The sequence below is a fragment of the Artemia sp. Qi Xiang Cuo genome, chromosome 6, assembly GCF_049724085.1.
Source record: "Artemia sp. Qi Xiang Cuo chromosome 6, ASM4972408v1, whole genome shotgun sequence".
NCBI classification, from domain to species: Eukaryota; Metazoa; Arthropoda; class Branchiopoda; order Anostraca; family Artemiidae; genus Artemia; species Artemia sp. Qi Xiang Cuo.
Genome location: NC_142799.1, coordinates 34,084,342 through 34,101,437, shown reverse-complemented (window position 1 = coordinate 34,101,437; position 17,096 = coordinate 34,084,342). Strand labels below are relative to the sequence as shown.

General features: G+C 37.1%; 1 protein-coding gene across 1 annotated transcript in view; it reads right to left on the bottom strand.

The window, feature by feature from the left end:
* The window catches only part of LOC148951153 (uncharacterized), a 212,444-nt gene that overhangs the window by 10,100 nt on the left and 185,248 nt on the right, over positions 1-17,096 (bottom strand). The window contains exon 8 of the mRNA XM_089090162.1: positions 10,908-10,976. Within this exon, the coding sequence (XP_088946288.1) occupies positions 10,908-10,976 (69 nt within the window). The remainder of the gene's footprint in view (positions 1-10,907; positions 10,977-17,096) is intronic.

The window sequence follows — 17,096 nt, the reverse complement described above, 5'->3', positions numbered from 1 at the left end:
ATGACCAGAATTCAACCACCGTGAAAATTCGTGCTGATCTGTGTTCAAAGTGCGTGATGTTTCCTTTATACTATAGTAATTTCCTATCTGTCTGCTACCTTTAATTGTATGCTTGACCTTGAACACGGATATAAAAACTCTGACAATTTGTTATCTTCTCAGTTCAGAATTGGCACTTGAAATATAATGATGCATTCAAATAAAAGGAATATTGTCGAAAGCTACACGCAAGAAATAAGTTATTCTTTTATATTCATAGTGGGTAAAGAAATTAATTCTACTAAAATTTATACAGACCTTATTATAGTTAACAGATTGTTAAATATTTTTTGAACCTGGATCTCCAGAGGTCAGTAAAGAGCAATATCAAAACAAGAAAAAAAAGTATGTAAACACTGTATTTAAATGGCTTGCGAGCTTAGCGCATGAGTTAAATCATACCTATTTTTTATTCCGGACCAAAGTTCCCCACATTCATTCCCCACCGGCCCCACATTCGTTCCCCACTGGCCCAAAGTGCCACAATCGTCCACCCCCATCCCTCCAACCCCCCCCCCCCCGACGCCCCCTCCAACCCCCCCCCCCCCTTTTTTTTTCTTTCTTTTTTTCTCTTTTTTTTTACTTTTTTTTAACTTTTTTTAAACTTTTTTTTAAACTTTTTTTTAAACTTTTTTTTAACTTTTTTTTTAACTTTTTTTCAACTTTTTTTTTAACTTTTTTTAACTTTTTTTTAACTTTTTTTTCTGACAGTTTTTTTTTCTGACAGTTTTTTTTTTAACTTTTTTTTCAACTTTTTTTTTTCATCACTAAATAATATCAGAAAAATAAAATTACACTTTTAATTTAAATTTTAAAAAACTTATTCTTGTGCATACTATTGATGAGGACTGATGATTCTCTTTCAAGATTTTTTTCATGAAAAAAAAAATTTTTTTATAGGATTTTCCAGAGCTCCCCCTCCCCATTAAGAATATAAGAATGGTTGAAGCGACTCCGGTGGTCATCTCAAACAGACCATCGGTTATGCAACATGGTCGTAGGTCGAATCCATTAATACCATCAACATTAACCATAAACCGCCCAATAACCAACTATCCAGCTCCCCAATCCAGCATCCACAGCAATATGTCACAACCATCAGGACCCATCGTACACCAGCCAACTGTCAACCGGTCAACTGCCACACTCAACATGCAAACCATATTCCCATTCCATGAAGCTAATGTAGTCATTGAACCAGTCACCTCTATCCGTGATCACGTAAGAAAAATTGTATCTTCTCTCTCTCTCTATCTCTCTCTCTCTCTCTCTCTCTCTATCTCTGTATATATCTATCTTGGTGTGTGTGTTATTAAATAAAAAAAAAAAAAAAAAAAAAACCTCAATGTCAATGTTAGGATCTGGCATGAATTAAGAATTAAAAAAAAGGAATAAAAGGGTAGCGGTTCTATAGATTTAGATCATTAAACACTGAAGATATTTATTTCAGCTTAATTGAATTGTCACATCACCATATAAAAAAAATATGGCATAATTTCTCTTTCTTATACCAGGTTAAACTCGAAGAATCATATTAAACACACACACACACACATACACACAAACACAAACACACAAACACAAACACACACACACACACACAGACAATCTAAATTTTCATTTTCTTGTAAAAAAAAATAAATTCATATTCATTTTTTAGATAAATGTACAGGAACTCCCGCCAGCAACAAACCTAAGGAACAGTAATCTATTTGATAACATGGAAATACCTTTATTACCACCACCAACACAATTTGAAGAGGATGAGCCAGAGGAATGGATTGAACAGTTTTTAATCGATTGGTTTGGTGATGATAGTTGTAGTATGATTCCTCCAAATATAGGGGATAGTTATATTAATGTACCAAGTATATTTACAGGGGGTATGACTCAACCAGCTACCCTAGAATGGGCTGATCGTCTCAGTCCTGATACACTCGAGGGTTTGTTGAGTGAGTTGGGGGATTTCACACCACGCAACATCCCCATCATTGAGCAAATTGGTGGAGGAAATGAAATCCCCGTAACGCCCCCTGTCATGCCCGATTTTAATTTAGTTGACTCTGCCTTGCACAATGTGTATGTTTACAGGGCTGAGTTTGAGGACCGATTTAATTCACTAACATCAGGTAGCATCATAACGGATCCGGTGGACATAGTACACTCCTATGTGGGAAGATTCGAGCCCTTCTTGAAAGAGTGATTCGGGAGGGTGGTGGGAGGGATGGAATTAAGGCTGCCATCGCACAAAAAATAATTTATTTCAATGAAAAGGCGGATGAGGTGTATGAGCGTTATTTACGTACTGAAATGCTACCACTTCATCCGAACCTGAATAATTTTGAGGGTGTTTTTATGGAATAGGTTGACAATATAGTAACAAAATTGGATAATTATACTGTGTTGGGTAGTGGGTCGGTGGTTTTATTTATTGGGAGTTTGGATATTAATCTAGGTAAATTTAAAAATAATTTTATTTTCAGAAGTGGGAGGGGGAAGGTGGGGGCAAAATATAATGAAGATTTAAAGGAGTGTAATGGTGTACAACGCTTCAATTTCGATACAGGGCTTCAATGCTTCAAATATGCATTTCTTGTGGCAGCTCACAAGCCTCTGCAACGGTATGCTAGTAAGACACTGTTGGATGATTATACAGTAAATGGGAGTCTAAATTTCCCTAAAGTAAATTTTAATTGTTTAATTGATCAATATCCAGTAACACTTCGTGGGATAACTATTTTTGAGCGGGCTAATGCACATTTAAAAATTGGTGTTACTGTGCTACAATATGAAACCGAATTTGAGGGTGGTCAGTGCAAAAAGGGGGTTATATTTCCAGCGAGGACTCCGTCCATTGAATCAGTGGAACATTGGGTTTGGCTTCTTTACAAGCCAGCCAGTTACCCCGATTCAATATGAAATTTTTTTCCAATACAAAGAATTCATGTTGTTTTAAGTGATGGTAAAGGGAACAAAGGAGGGGAATGCCAAGATTGTCCGACATGCCTTTCTAAATTCCAGTCAGAAATTAAGTTAAACAACCATAAGAAGCATTGCAAGTGTCATGGATGCCAATATGTACAAACAGTTAGCGGTGACAGGGCCATCTTTCGATTTAAGAACCTTCAAAACACGCTCCAACAGAGTGGCAAGGTGGCCGTAGACTGCGAAGCCACTCTCATAGATGTGTATGATCCATTAAGTTCAAATCTTTTCAAAAAGAATGAGGTCATTGCAGTCTCTTATACTCACGCACAAAGAGACTCGTGTAATTCCATGCAATTGGTAGAGGTAGTTGAGAGATTGGGTGGTAAGGAGTGTATGCTCTCAGTCGTGACAGCCATCACTAAAACAGCAACTTAATCGGGCTCCAGGATGCAAAATGAGTCCTATACAGTGACTCTATCTCTAGAAAACGATTTGGCCTTTGAAACTGAAAAATATGTGGGGTTCGTAAGGGGGAATTCTTTAAGGGTACAGGGACAGCAGGAACAGGGAAAGAGGGTAAGAGGAAAGGGGGTAAAGGGATGGTCCGTGACCAAGATCGCTTTGGTAACCAGATTGTATCGGGATTGATTAATTTTCGTAAGGTGGCATCAATCATGTAATTTAAACGTTAGTCAACAATTGTTTCTACCTGTTTATATACACAATTCCAGCTATGACATGAAATTTATTTTACCGGCATTGGCACGATTGCAACGAGGTGGAGTTGTAGATGGCGCATGGGTAGATGGTTCTTTTTCTTATAATATCATACCCAAGTCGTCTGAAAAGCTGTTGCTCTTAGAATTCAAATGGCAAATAATAGATAATGACAAATTGTGCGTGAATAAGATCCGTTTTTTATACTCCTTTAGCTTCTTCCCCAAATCCCTAAGACAACTCATTGAAGTACAGAAAAGTGGCGATTTTAATAGTTTCACCCTTCTTAAGCAACACCTCCTTAAACAGCACTTTCCAGACGGTGAAATGTATGATTTATTAACGTGTAAGGGCATATACCCGTATGAGTACTAAAACTCCACCGCGAGGCTTTCTGAGGAACAATTGCCGTCCATCACCTCATTCTCCGATTCACTTTACGACCGTCAATGCACCACTGTCAACTATGAATTCGCCATTATGGTTTGGGCTGTGGGAGGGTGTAAAAACGGATGGGATTAATGTAGATTGTACCTAGCAAATGGTGCAAAGAAGATGCAGAATATTGTATGTAAGAAAACGGGTACAATATACGAGGAATTTTTGTTGTATTTTGGGTGTTGTTTTTCAACTCCTCATTTAGTGATGGATTTAATTGTTAAAATCAGTAAAGAAGAGATAAGCTTGATCACCGAAGTGAATCAGCATCTATTTGTAGAGAGATCAATGAGGGGAGGGTATGTTTTTCATGGAGATCGTATCCTTGAAACTGATCCGACTGGACAAGACACCGGTGTAGTCGGATGCAGTTTTCCCGGATATGAACTCCCTCTATCCGTCGGCAATTTCTCACTACTCTTAGCTGAGTGTAAATTATAAATGGTTTAACGATCCTCGTGCTTCAGAGTTCCACAACATTGCCAATGTTAAGGAGAATGGAGCACGGGGATAGTTTTTGAGATTGATAGTGAAATACCCGTAGAGCATCATGACTCGGTGAAGGATTTTGTTTTCCCGTGCATAAACAGAGCGGTGACTAGGGACTCTTTGAGTCCATACAATATTTCTAAGGTAGAGGATGGTGGTGTGCACTGGACACCTTCAAAACAAAAACTTATCGCCGACCTTCATCCGCAAAGAGAATAACGTTGTACATCACGTTCTTATGCGGTGGATAGTAGCCAACGATTTCAACGTCACAAGGATACATAGAGCCCTCCAATTTGACCAGAAACCCTATTTGAAAACGTTTATTGACACTTTTGTCGATAAACGTTCCGAAGCGAAAACAAAGATTGAAAAGGAAATTTTTAAACTCATTTTGAACTCAGCCTTCGGTAAAATATGTGAGAGTGTACGTAATCAAAGTCGTTGTGACATTCTGACAGACCAAAAATAATGTGCTCAAATCGTTTCCGATCCAAACTTTACATCATTCACCATCATAGACTTAAATATAGCCTCTTAAATAGAAAAAAAAGAAACGTAATTGTAAATAGACATTTTGCAGGTGGCAGTGCAATAACAGAAATATAAAAAAACTCAAGTTGTCATTCTTTTACGATGTGTGTAGGCACCAACGGCCGGGGGAGGGAGAAGTTCAAGTATATTACGGGGATACCGATACACTTTTGCTAAAAGTTAGAACTGCGAATTTATTGGAAGATTTGGAAAAAGGCGTGCATATTAGCTCTCGAATGGACTTTACCAATTGGGACGAGTCCATTTACCTGGAGCTAGTGAAGCGGCAGGCCCCAAATCAGTTATTAATGTTAATATCAGAGACGGGAAGTGACTTGATTTCCAGTGGTGTGCTTGCAGGTCCGAAGGTGTACTGTGTGCAAACACACAACGAGGTAATAAAAAAAGTCTGCAAAGGGGTGCCTAGACACTACATGAATAAGAATTTCGACATGAATGTATACAGAAACTGTGTGGAAAATAGTATAGTTCCAAGGGCGAAGGTCATGGCGATTCGCTTTTTAAAATTTAAAAACCACACAGTTTTAGTTGACAAAATAGCCATGTGTCCCGTGTCGGATAAAGTCTATGTGTGTGCGGAGGGTCTGAAGGTGCTACCCCATGGACATTATTTAACTTCTGACCGACGTGTGTCTCGAGATTATAGACATCGCCTCAGTCGGGAAAAATTAAATAGTAAATGGTTGGGGTGGTGGTGGTGGTTGGATTCTTTTTCTTAATAGATATTTTTTTCCAATTCAGCATTATTTTTTTCACAACTCAGCAGTAGTTTTTTTTCCCAACTCAGCATTTTTTTTTATAGCAAGGCAGAGTCGTATGTTGTTTTTTTTGTAAATAAAAGTATTAAAATTTTTTTCTGGCCACGCGCCCAGCCCGGGGGGGGGAGGAGGGGGGTACCAGCCTTCAGCCAGCCGCCACCAGCGGCAGCCACGCCCTTCCGGGGGTGGGGGTGGGGGGATCCCAAAATTTAAGATGTTGTAAATAAAAGTGATATTATTATTATTTTAAGTGTATTATTCATTAAATGTTGTATGTTCTTATAAATAAATTAACAAAAAAGGTGTATCTATTAAAGTGTTTTTTTTTTCTAGTGCCTATGTAAATGTTGTATTTTTTATTATAAATAAATTTAAAGAAAAGGTGTATTTTTTTCTCATGTTTAATGTGCTTTTTTAAAATGTAGTATTTTTTAAGTGATGTTACTTTTCTATGTGTGTACAATAAAAGAAATTATGATTCTTTATTCGTCTTCTTCTTCTCATTTTTATTATTCTTGACCGGAGTAGTAGTAGGGAAATTATTTAGTCATTAGGCAGCTATAGTCTACAGTTAGTTGTCTTGGTGAACTGTTGAAGGGAACATGTATCAATTTAAAACACCATTCAGATCGTTTCTATGCGGACCATCAATGTCCGGCAAAACGACACTTTTAACAAAAATAATTCAAAATCGTGACAGAATGTTTTTAGAAAATCCAACTAAAATTTACTATTTCTACAGAGTTTGGCAGGAATCCTATGATAGAATAAAAACTATTGCCCCAGACAAGAAAATCATACATGGACTGGAAATTTTCAACAGTATTGAATCAAACTCTTGCTTGATTATTGACGATCTGGCTGAATCTATTGAAGAATGGTCTCAGGAGATAATACAATTGTTCACTGTCCGATCTCATCATCAACGGATCTCCTTAACCCTAGTTCTACATAATCTGTTTCAGCAGAGCAAGTGTATGAGAACACTTGGTTTGAATTGCACCTACTATATCATCTACAGGGCTGTTTGTGATTCCAGTTCCCTCATAACGTTAAACAGACAGGGTGTATCCGGGTGAACCGAAATTCCTACTCTTGGCCTACAATCAGGCTACCAAGAAACCCTATGGCTATATTCGACTGGACCTGAATCAGAACACAACCGAAGATTTGCGTGTAGTCACCAATATTTTGGACGATGAAATTACTGTATATCTGCCGGTGAATAGTAAAAAAGGTCGTTAGTTGCAATCATGACACTGAAGAAACGACAAGAACATAGATATTTAATCACTGTCCTTGGTAATTCAAAACAACGACTTAGGGAGGCCACACTCAAACTTGGTGTCGACAGAGAATTCATTAATCTCGTATCTGAACTTTGTTTAAATCTAACCGAAGGCAATGTTCAACTGCCAGAAGGTGTTAAGCAGCAGACAAAACAACATCATTCCCTTGTACGCTCTCTAGCATCAGCGGCAAGCAAAAATAAAGGAAACGATTTTAAAAGAAAACGACTTCTTCAAGCGGATGGTAACTTCTTTACACTTTTACTGCCAATAATCGCAGGACTTGTAAACAGTTTTCTCTAGAGAGAGAATGGCCAAACCCTATAAATTGACTCCAATTGAACTCGCCCTTTCGCCAAAAAAACATTTCGAGGACAATCTCAATAAATTCATTAACAATGAGACAATTGCCGACGATGAAAAATTAATTCTGCTTCAAAATGCACTTCACCGGGTGGACAAACACAAGCCCTATCGTAAGAGACCCCTCAAAGTAAATGTCAATGAATCCAATAAGGAAATGACTCCATCATCATCATCATCATCACAGTCATCGTCGTCGACAACGATTAGTGGTGGCAGATCATTTGGATTCAACTTGTACTGATCCTGTTGTGCAAAGTCCGGATCACATTTTCCACAATATATTGTAACTTCATTTTTATTAAATCTTCTTGTGAAGTCAATGATACTATTACGATTCATATTGAAAAATTCACCTGTTTCTATCTGATTATTTGAAGTAATGTCGCACACAATATTCTGATATGAAGAATCACTTTCTGTCACAGCCAAATAAAAATCGCTAGGTTTATAATAATTACTAGTTTTGTCCTCACAATGATGACGCAGGAACCATACTCTTTACATGTTTTTGCAATTGAAACGTGCTCCAAATTCGTCTTCCCAATACAATTTTAAGCCGCGACGATACCAACCCCTTAGAAATAAACTGAAGTCACGTTTAGGGTTTTTTCCAATCATACCAGGGTAAGTATTTTCCCACTGGTCACACTTATCAAAATGACAATTGAAGCATGGATAACCATTAGGATGAGAGTCACAAGTCTCTTCAAGACAGGTATTACAGTCCGTAATTTGTACAGCACATCCTTTATGCAATTTACACAGAGTGCATAGTCTAACTTTTTATTGTAGCCATCAACTGTAGTACAGTTCTCACATGAAGACCAGCTGACTAATGTATATAAACATAGTGAACATGTATGATACATTTTTCCGATGTTGTACATCTCACTGTCAGAAAAAAACAGACTTAAAATCAATAAAAAAATAACATTGTCTTCTAGGAGGAGGAGTAATCGAGCATCGTCACAAAAACTCATTTCCTATTGTTTTAAAAAATAAATTTCTATATAGAGGTTAAAAGCAGAATCACAATGTCATTTTGCTTCCTTTCAATTAATATATCAATAAACTTAGTAAATCCATTTGATTCGCAATGCATAAGCTTCATACAATAATCCAAGGATGGAGAATCAGATCCCATTATACAGTTAATTCCAAAAAGTCATCATCTAACACTAAACATTTTTCCAATTTGACTAGATTCCGTAAGATCTTCTGTTTCTCAAATCCAATCATTCTTGATACTCCCACTACCAACTATAGACTAAAATAACTATTGCAAGTTTCTACTTTGGGCATAATCTCAATACCTTTTGGACAACACCACCATCACCACCAACCATCATAGAAAGAGAGAGAGTGGAGTAAACGATCATCTAGAGTGTCTAATAAAAAAAAAACATTATAAGAAAAAACATTTTTATCGACAGAAATGTAATAAAAGAATATATTTTCACTCTCTTTGCGTTAGGTGAGTCAATCCATTTTCCTCAATGTGCTTCATAATAGCATTCTATCCATACTGTAGTCGTGATAAATACATTATATTCACTTTTGCAGCAAAGCATAATTGTTCATCTGACTTAAATTTACTCAATAATATAACGTATCTGCCAAACACTCCATCCCACTCAAATGTTAGTCGGGAATCCTTTCCAATGTCAACTGCTACATTGGAGGCTCTTGTCTTCACAACATCACTGTCGGCTCCTTCGAGGTGTAATAGTTTGAAACTGCTCATTCTCACAATATTTGAACGTTTATTTCTCCAATTTGAAATAATGTAAACTATTCAAATTCAACTTATTGACTGAGATACTAACTCGGTATTGGACTTTTTATATCCACGCTCACTAGCATGAAAACATCACTAGCATGAAAACATCACGCACTTTTAACACAGATCAGCACGAATTTTCACGGTGGTTGAATTCCGGTCATTACACTGTCTGCTTGTATGGCGGGAGTACTGTCCGCTTGAAACTGTTATAGCTATATGGGAAAACACTCTGCTACTTATCATTATAGCTATATAGGGAGACACTCTGCTCTCTTTAATTGTACCTATATGGGGGGACTGTCCGCTCTTAACTGTTATAGCTATATAGGGAGACACCCCGTTCTCTAGCGTTATAGCTATATAGGGAGACACCCCGCTCTCTATCGTTATAGCTATATAGGGAGACACCCCGCTTGAAACTGTTATAGCTATACTGGGTACCTGTCTTGTACCTATCGTTATAACTACATTGGGTACCTGTCTTGTACCTATCGTTATAGCTACATTGGGTACCTGTCTTGTCGGAACTGTTATAGCTACATTGGATACCAGTCTTGTCGGAACTGTTATAGCTACATTGGGTACCTGTCTTGTCGGAACTGTTATATCAATACTACTTAGGACACGTCCTTTTACTTGCAATAAGATTTGGCAGAGATCTGATAACCTTTTCTACTAGAAGACCTGACGAGGAGAACTTAGGGATCATTTCCCTTTTTTCTCACTAATAAGGGCCAAATAGAGTCCCGATTCTAAACAGGCATAGCTCCGACATTAGCCCTTATTTAATTCAATCAGGTTTTGTTGAGATCTTACAATTATTACTAGAAAATACCCCAATGACAAGATTATAGAAGCTTCTCCGTCTATATAGATCGGTTTGTTAGAAAATACCAGAAAAACAATTTGGGCATCTCCTCTTACTTCCAACAAAGCTCGATTGAGATCCATAAGGTCATTAAGACACAAATGCCGCAACCAATAGAATTTGAAACCCCTTCCCCTATAGAGGTCAGAATGGGTATGCTTTCCCAAAAAAAAACCAGCTATGATATTAATCCATACTTCCCAAAAATATTCATTGAGATCCGGTGACCCCCTTTTTATGTACTTGGTACATACTGTGATGGCCAACAAAGATCTCCACCCCTCCTCCTTCCACAGACGTTGGTTAAGAGTTGGGCCCTCAAAAGTACAGCTAAAATATTAAATTATACTTTACACAGTCATTGGAAGAGATCCAACAACACTCTGTTGTTGGATGTCCTGATAACGAGATTTTAGTATTTAAAACTGCTTTCCATCCCACGAAAGGTTGCGTTCTGATCTTCAAAAGGCATAACAAGGGCACTAAATCTTAATTCCCGCCGTGTTTGGTCACAATCTGATTATGTAACCTGGTAGCTACTAAATACCTGGTAATGCTAAGAGTACTTTAATCTTCATTCTTATAAAAAAAAAAAAAATATAACTTAAACCCAAAGAAAAAATTAATAAATGTTGAAAATAAGCCAAAAAATTGAATACTTAACAACTGAATCTTACTTGGTTGAAGGGTTTAGATCTGTTCCGATAATAAGACAATCTTTCCTCCCATCTTCTAGTTCTTGCGACCTGAAACATGAAAAGCAAAATTAAAATCATGTTCATGTACTTATACTCCCGTACTTCATCCCTAGGCAGCTAATTTATCTTTGAAACCAATTGTTCTGGCTTTATCCAGGAGCAAAATTTTTTTTGGTGCATGTAGAAGAAAGATTGGTTTAACAAATAAAATGTCTTGGGGTTTAGTTTTAGAGGCAAATGATATGGCAGCACAGGCAGAAGTGACGTATTCGTAGCCTCCCCATGTGTTCCAGGGAATTTAGCCCTTAATATCCCCTCCTTCTGAGGGATTTTAACAAAAATTGGCCTGTAATATGATTGCTGCGGAGTGACACCTATAGTTGTAAGTACAGCGGCTGCAACCTAGCAAAGAACAAACTACAGTCTATACAACGTGATTCAAAAAGGTTTAATAGTAAAACTTTCAAAAAATTGAAAAAGAGCTTGAAAATTGCGGCAAATACAAGTGAAAGAAAGAATATCGTTTTTTGAATTAGCAGCAGTGATGTCTCCTTTTTCCTTTCTTTTTTATCGCCAAGGTTAGCACGCTAAAGCCAGGCTACGTCAGTAAAGTCAAAATCAGAATCTGAGGAAAGCGCTTTAACTTCCTGGTATCACTTCCCACCGGTAAAACCTGAAAGACTCTTTGAAACAAGTTTCAAGTTTGGCTTGACAAAAAAGAAAGCGTCGGAAATTTGTTCTTCTTGGAATTATAGGCCAATTTTGAATTATTATTATTTCCAAATTAGGACCTAACCATTAGCTAGGTCATCGAAGCCTCTAGAGTTGGGTTAGGATACGCATTAATTCAAACTTGTCAAACTTGTCTTAATTGTGTTGAGTAAAAAAAAAAACTTTTTCGTATGTTGACCCAATGGTCTGCGTAGCGCGGGAACCGATATCCTGATTCTCTGCCTTCGGCCGGGAGTGCAATGCGTGGTTGGAGGGCTTCTATAGAAATTCCTCTAAGAAGATACCCCTTAGTATAGATTTTTTATTACAAATATATAAGAAATAACTGTTGATTAGGGTGTTGGCTACTAGCCAAGGCCTTAATTAACAGTTTAATTAATACACCTATCGGCACCCTAATTTAAGTTGAAGAAAAATTCCTGAAAACTTAAATTCACTACAAAACAAATTTTCAACTTCCTGAGATGTCAGTGTCTCAGGGGGGGGGGGGGATTTAGCTGAGAAACTGAAAACAAAGTCTTTCCAGGACTATGGGCAATTTATCACGGGAATTTTACTGCTGTAACAGTAGATAATTGGAGCGTTAGCATCAATAGTAAGTTATATAAAGTTTTCAGGGGTACATGAACGCGTACAAGAAACTGGTTTTTTGTTATTGATATGAATTGCACAATGAATGTATCGTTTGACGTAGACATTTTTAGGAGCCAATCAGAGACACCGATGGTTGCTCAATATACGATAACTTGACTGGTGATTGGGATTTGAATAAAAGTAATGGTTTTCATTATAATTCATATTAGTAAGAGAATTGAATTCAAAGAGAATAGTTTAGTTGAGAGGATATTAGTAGAGAAAAATGAGTGGTGCATTTACGTTATTGGAGATTAATGATGGAGCCGGCAGTAGCAGCAAGGATTTACGAGTACCAAATGTGGCTGTGGAAATAACCGGAGGCTGTAGACTATGCCTTGAATGGGGTGATATGTATGCTAGATACGTGATATCATTAAGCAAATTTAAGCAGGAGGAGCAACTATGTTTTGCCGGAGAAGTAAATATTATCCATATAAATAAATTTCGGTCAGCACTTGATGTCCTGTCAAAATATATTGATGAGAAAAAAATGCATCAGTGAAAATTATTATTGTAATTATGTTCAATAAAATTCTTTCTAAGTCAAAGGTATTTTTCATACTATAGTAGATTGGCGTATATTTTTTAGAGTAGAAAAATTCTGGATAGTCTGTAATTGGTTGTGAGAGTGTTAGGACTCTAAAAAATGGGTAGATTTGAGAAAGAGCGAATCATGAGAATCTAGTGCTTATGGAAAAACGTTTGATTCTAGATGACGCTTTTCTAGAGCTGTTTATTCAAAGGAAGATGTTTTCTTGGGGTATGCTTGTCGATATAATGAAAACTGATTCTCCATCATTAGACTATTGTATGAAGCTTCTACATCGTGGTCCAAATGCATTTACACAATTTATTGATATATTGATCACGAAATGGCAAAATGATATTGTGGATATGCTTTTAAACATTAGTTTAGAAATTTAGGACTTTTTTCATGAGAAAGATGGTGTTCAAGGATAATTTACTCCTCTCTCTGTATCCCAGACAATTTTTTGCTGTTACTAGCTTAGTTTCAATGTGGCAGTAAGAGTGTCAACAGATGAAAAAATGTTCCATACACGTCCGCTATATATGTACACACTGGACAGCTGGTCATCATGTGAGAATTGCAGAATGATTGACGAGTATGATGAAAAGTGTAGATTATGCAACCCGTGTAAATTGCATAGAGCATATGCTGTACAAATTAAAGATTGTAATTCTTGTCTTGAAGAGGTGTGTGAATCTCATCCTAGAGGCCACCTATGTTCCAACTGTCACTATGATAAATGTAATCAGTTGGAGAATACATATCCCGGCATGATTGGAAAGAATCCTAAGCGTGATTTTGGTTTATTGCTACGAGATTGGTATTGTCGTGGTTTTACATTGTTCTAGGAGGAGGAGCCGGGTCAGCGATTTAACTCTTGGAACAACAAAAGAATATGGTTTCTACGTCATCGTTGTGAAGACAATGGGTGTTTATAAGCCCACTGATTTTTATTTGGCTGTGACAGAATGTGATACGACACTTGAGGACACTGCTTGTGAAATTGCTTCAAATAAGCAAATTGAAACATGTGAATTCTATAGAATGAATGAGAATAGTATCATTGACTATACAAAGAGATATGAAAAGAGTGAAGTTACACTCTACTGTAGAAAATGTGACCCTGACATTGCAGTACATCAGGATCAGTACACGGTGAATTCAGATAATCTACCTGCATTAGTTGTTGTCGACAAATACCTATACCTAGTAGAAAATGAAATCTAAAGAGTAGAAAAGTCGTATTATCATGTATATATATTTTTATCATTTATTAATAAACAGTTTCAAATACATTTTTAGAACATTTTATTCGTAGGGCACTAAAATCAATATTAAATACGCTTGTAAGTATATTTTCCACTAGAAAGTCGTTCAATCGAGGTATGTCAACGTAGATGTCGAGAAACTGCTTGTAGGTATAGCCACGGCATCTGAACATGAAAAAGAGTAGTGCATGAAAGCCACATGTCATAGTCGTTAAATCCTGTACTCTTCGTTGATTTTGAATAATGGTTTTCCCACTGCTTTCAATAAAGTTGCTGATGTATTAATGAAATCATTGTCAATACCATGCTTGAGTATGGCTTTCCTAAGCGAGGGTTTTGAAGTGCTTAGAACTGAAAACAGATGTCTATTTTCATGTAGTTTCTTCAGTGTCATGATAGGAACTAATAGGTCTTTTTAGTGTTCATGGGGATATATACTGTAATTTTATTGTCGAAAATATCTGTGACCACACGCAGATCCTCGGGTGTTTTTTTATTGAGATCCAATAGGATATAGCCGTAGGGTTTATTAGTTGCCTGATTGTATGCTGAGAGCAGAAATTTGGGGGCGCCTGGATATATTTGCTTAATGATTACTTAGCGAGATATAATCACAAACAAATCTGTAGGTGACATAGTAGGTACAGTTAAAAGCAACTGTTTACAAACATTTGCTCTGACAAAAGCGATTGTGTAGAACCGGAGTAACGTAAATCTGTTCATGATGAGAGCGAACAGTGAACAGTTGTAGTATTTCCTTGGACCATTGTTCAATAGATTCAGCCAGATCGTCAATAATCAGTCAAGAGTTTTGTTCAATAATTCTGAAAACATCAAGTCCCTGTATGAATTGTATCTGCACCAGTCCCGTCGTGGCAATTGCTTTTATTTTATCATATGACTCCTGCCAAATACTGTAACAATAGTAGATTTTTTTCGGCTTTACCACAAACATTTTATCACAATTTTTAATTATTTTAGTTAAGAGTTTTGTTTTGCCTGACATTGACGGCCCACACAGAAAAGTTTTGAATTGTGTTTTAAATTGATACATGTTCCCTTCAACAGTTCACCCAGACAACTAACTGTAGACTATGGCTGTCTAATGACTAAATAATTTCCCTATTACTAGTCCGTTCAAGAATAATAAGAAAACGAATAAAGAATCATATTTTCTTTTATTATACACAGATAAAAAATTAACAACACTTAAAAAATACTACATTGAAAAAAGCACCTTAAACATGAAAAAATACACTTTTTTAAATTTATTTATAATAAAAAAATACAACATTTAAATAGCCACTAAAAAAACACTTAAATAAATACACTTTTTTTTGTTTATTTATAGAAAAAATACAACATTTATTAGAATAATGCACTTGAAATAATATCAAACACTTTTATTTACAACATTTTAAATTTTGGGATCCCCCAAACCCCCCGGGGGTGGCCCCTGCGGCGGCCGGGGGTGGCCCTGCTGTGACCGGGGAGCGGGGCCCGCTGCAGCAGGCCGGGAAGCACCGCGGGAAGCGCCGCGGGCCGGGGTCGGGGCATTAAATAGTGGAAATTGCTCTGCCTTGCACACACACACACACACATTGAAAATTGTTTGTGATATAGAAAAAAGAATAAAAAAAAAACCCCATTACCCAAAAAACCCTCCCCTCCAATTTGTCCTTTTTTTTTAATGAATTTAAGTGAACTTTTGTAGACCGAGTTGTTTTCTGTACTTCATAATTTCAGCTTGATTTCAAATTAAATAATGACCGTGTGGTAGTACCTTCACACCATCCTCAAGTACATATAACTTTGTCCGATATGGCCGAAATGGCGTTTTTCTCAACTCTAATAGTGTAGTTTTTAAATTGTAAAGAGCGAATCGCCATGACTTTGGCTCTTGGCACTATACTAAGTGCCACACAATTTCTATAAACACTGATGTCGAAATTATTTTTTACAAAGTATGTAGGCACCCCCTTACAAATTTGTTTGATATCCTTATTGTGTGTTTCCACACAGTACACCTTCTGACCAGGAAACACACCATTGGATAACAAATCGCTACCTGTCTCAGATTTTAGCATTAAAAATTGATTTGGGGCCTGGCGTTTCACTAGCTCTGGGTAGAGGGATTCGTCCCAATTAGTGTAGTCCATTCGTGAGCTAATGTACTCGCCATTTTCCAAATCATTCAATAGATTTTCAGTTTTGACTTTTTACAGGAGTGAATCAGTGTCCCCGTAATACACTTGAACTTGTCCCTCAATCGGCTACTGTATCTTGCATACATTATAATAAAATGACAACATGAGTTTCTTGGATATTTCAGTTATTGCACTTCCGCCTGCAATATTTTTATTTAAAACAATGCTTCTTTTCTTGCGGTGTAGGAGCACCATATCAGAGTCTATGATTGTGAACGATGTGAAGTTTGGATCCGCAATGATTCGAGCATAATCTTTGGGGTTGGTTACAATGTCACATCGACTTCTGTTTCGTACGCTCTCGCACATTTTACCGAAAGCTGAGTTCAAAATGAGTTCATAGACTTCTTTTTCAACTTTCGTTTTCGCTTGTGAACGCTTACTGACAAAGGTGTCAATAAACGTTTTCATGTAAGGCTTTTGATCAAATTGGAGAGCTTTATGAATCCTTGTGACCTTGAAACCATTGGACACCATCCATTTCAATAGCACGTGATGAACAACGATATTCTGTTTCGGGTTGAGGTCTGCAATTAGTTTTTGTTTTGAAGGTACCCAGTGCATACTCCCATCCTCTACTAAAGATAAATTGTGGGGGCTCAGAGAGTCCCTACCTACCGGTCTATTTATGCATGGAAAAACAAAGTCTTTTACCGAGTCATGGATTTCCATGGCTATTTCACCGTCAATTTCAAAAAACCATCCCTGTGCCCCATTCTCCTCAACACTAGCAATGTTGGAGAAATTTGAAGCACACGGATTGTCAAGCCATTTATAATTGCCAAACGGCAAACAG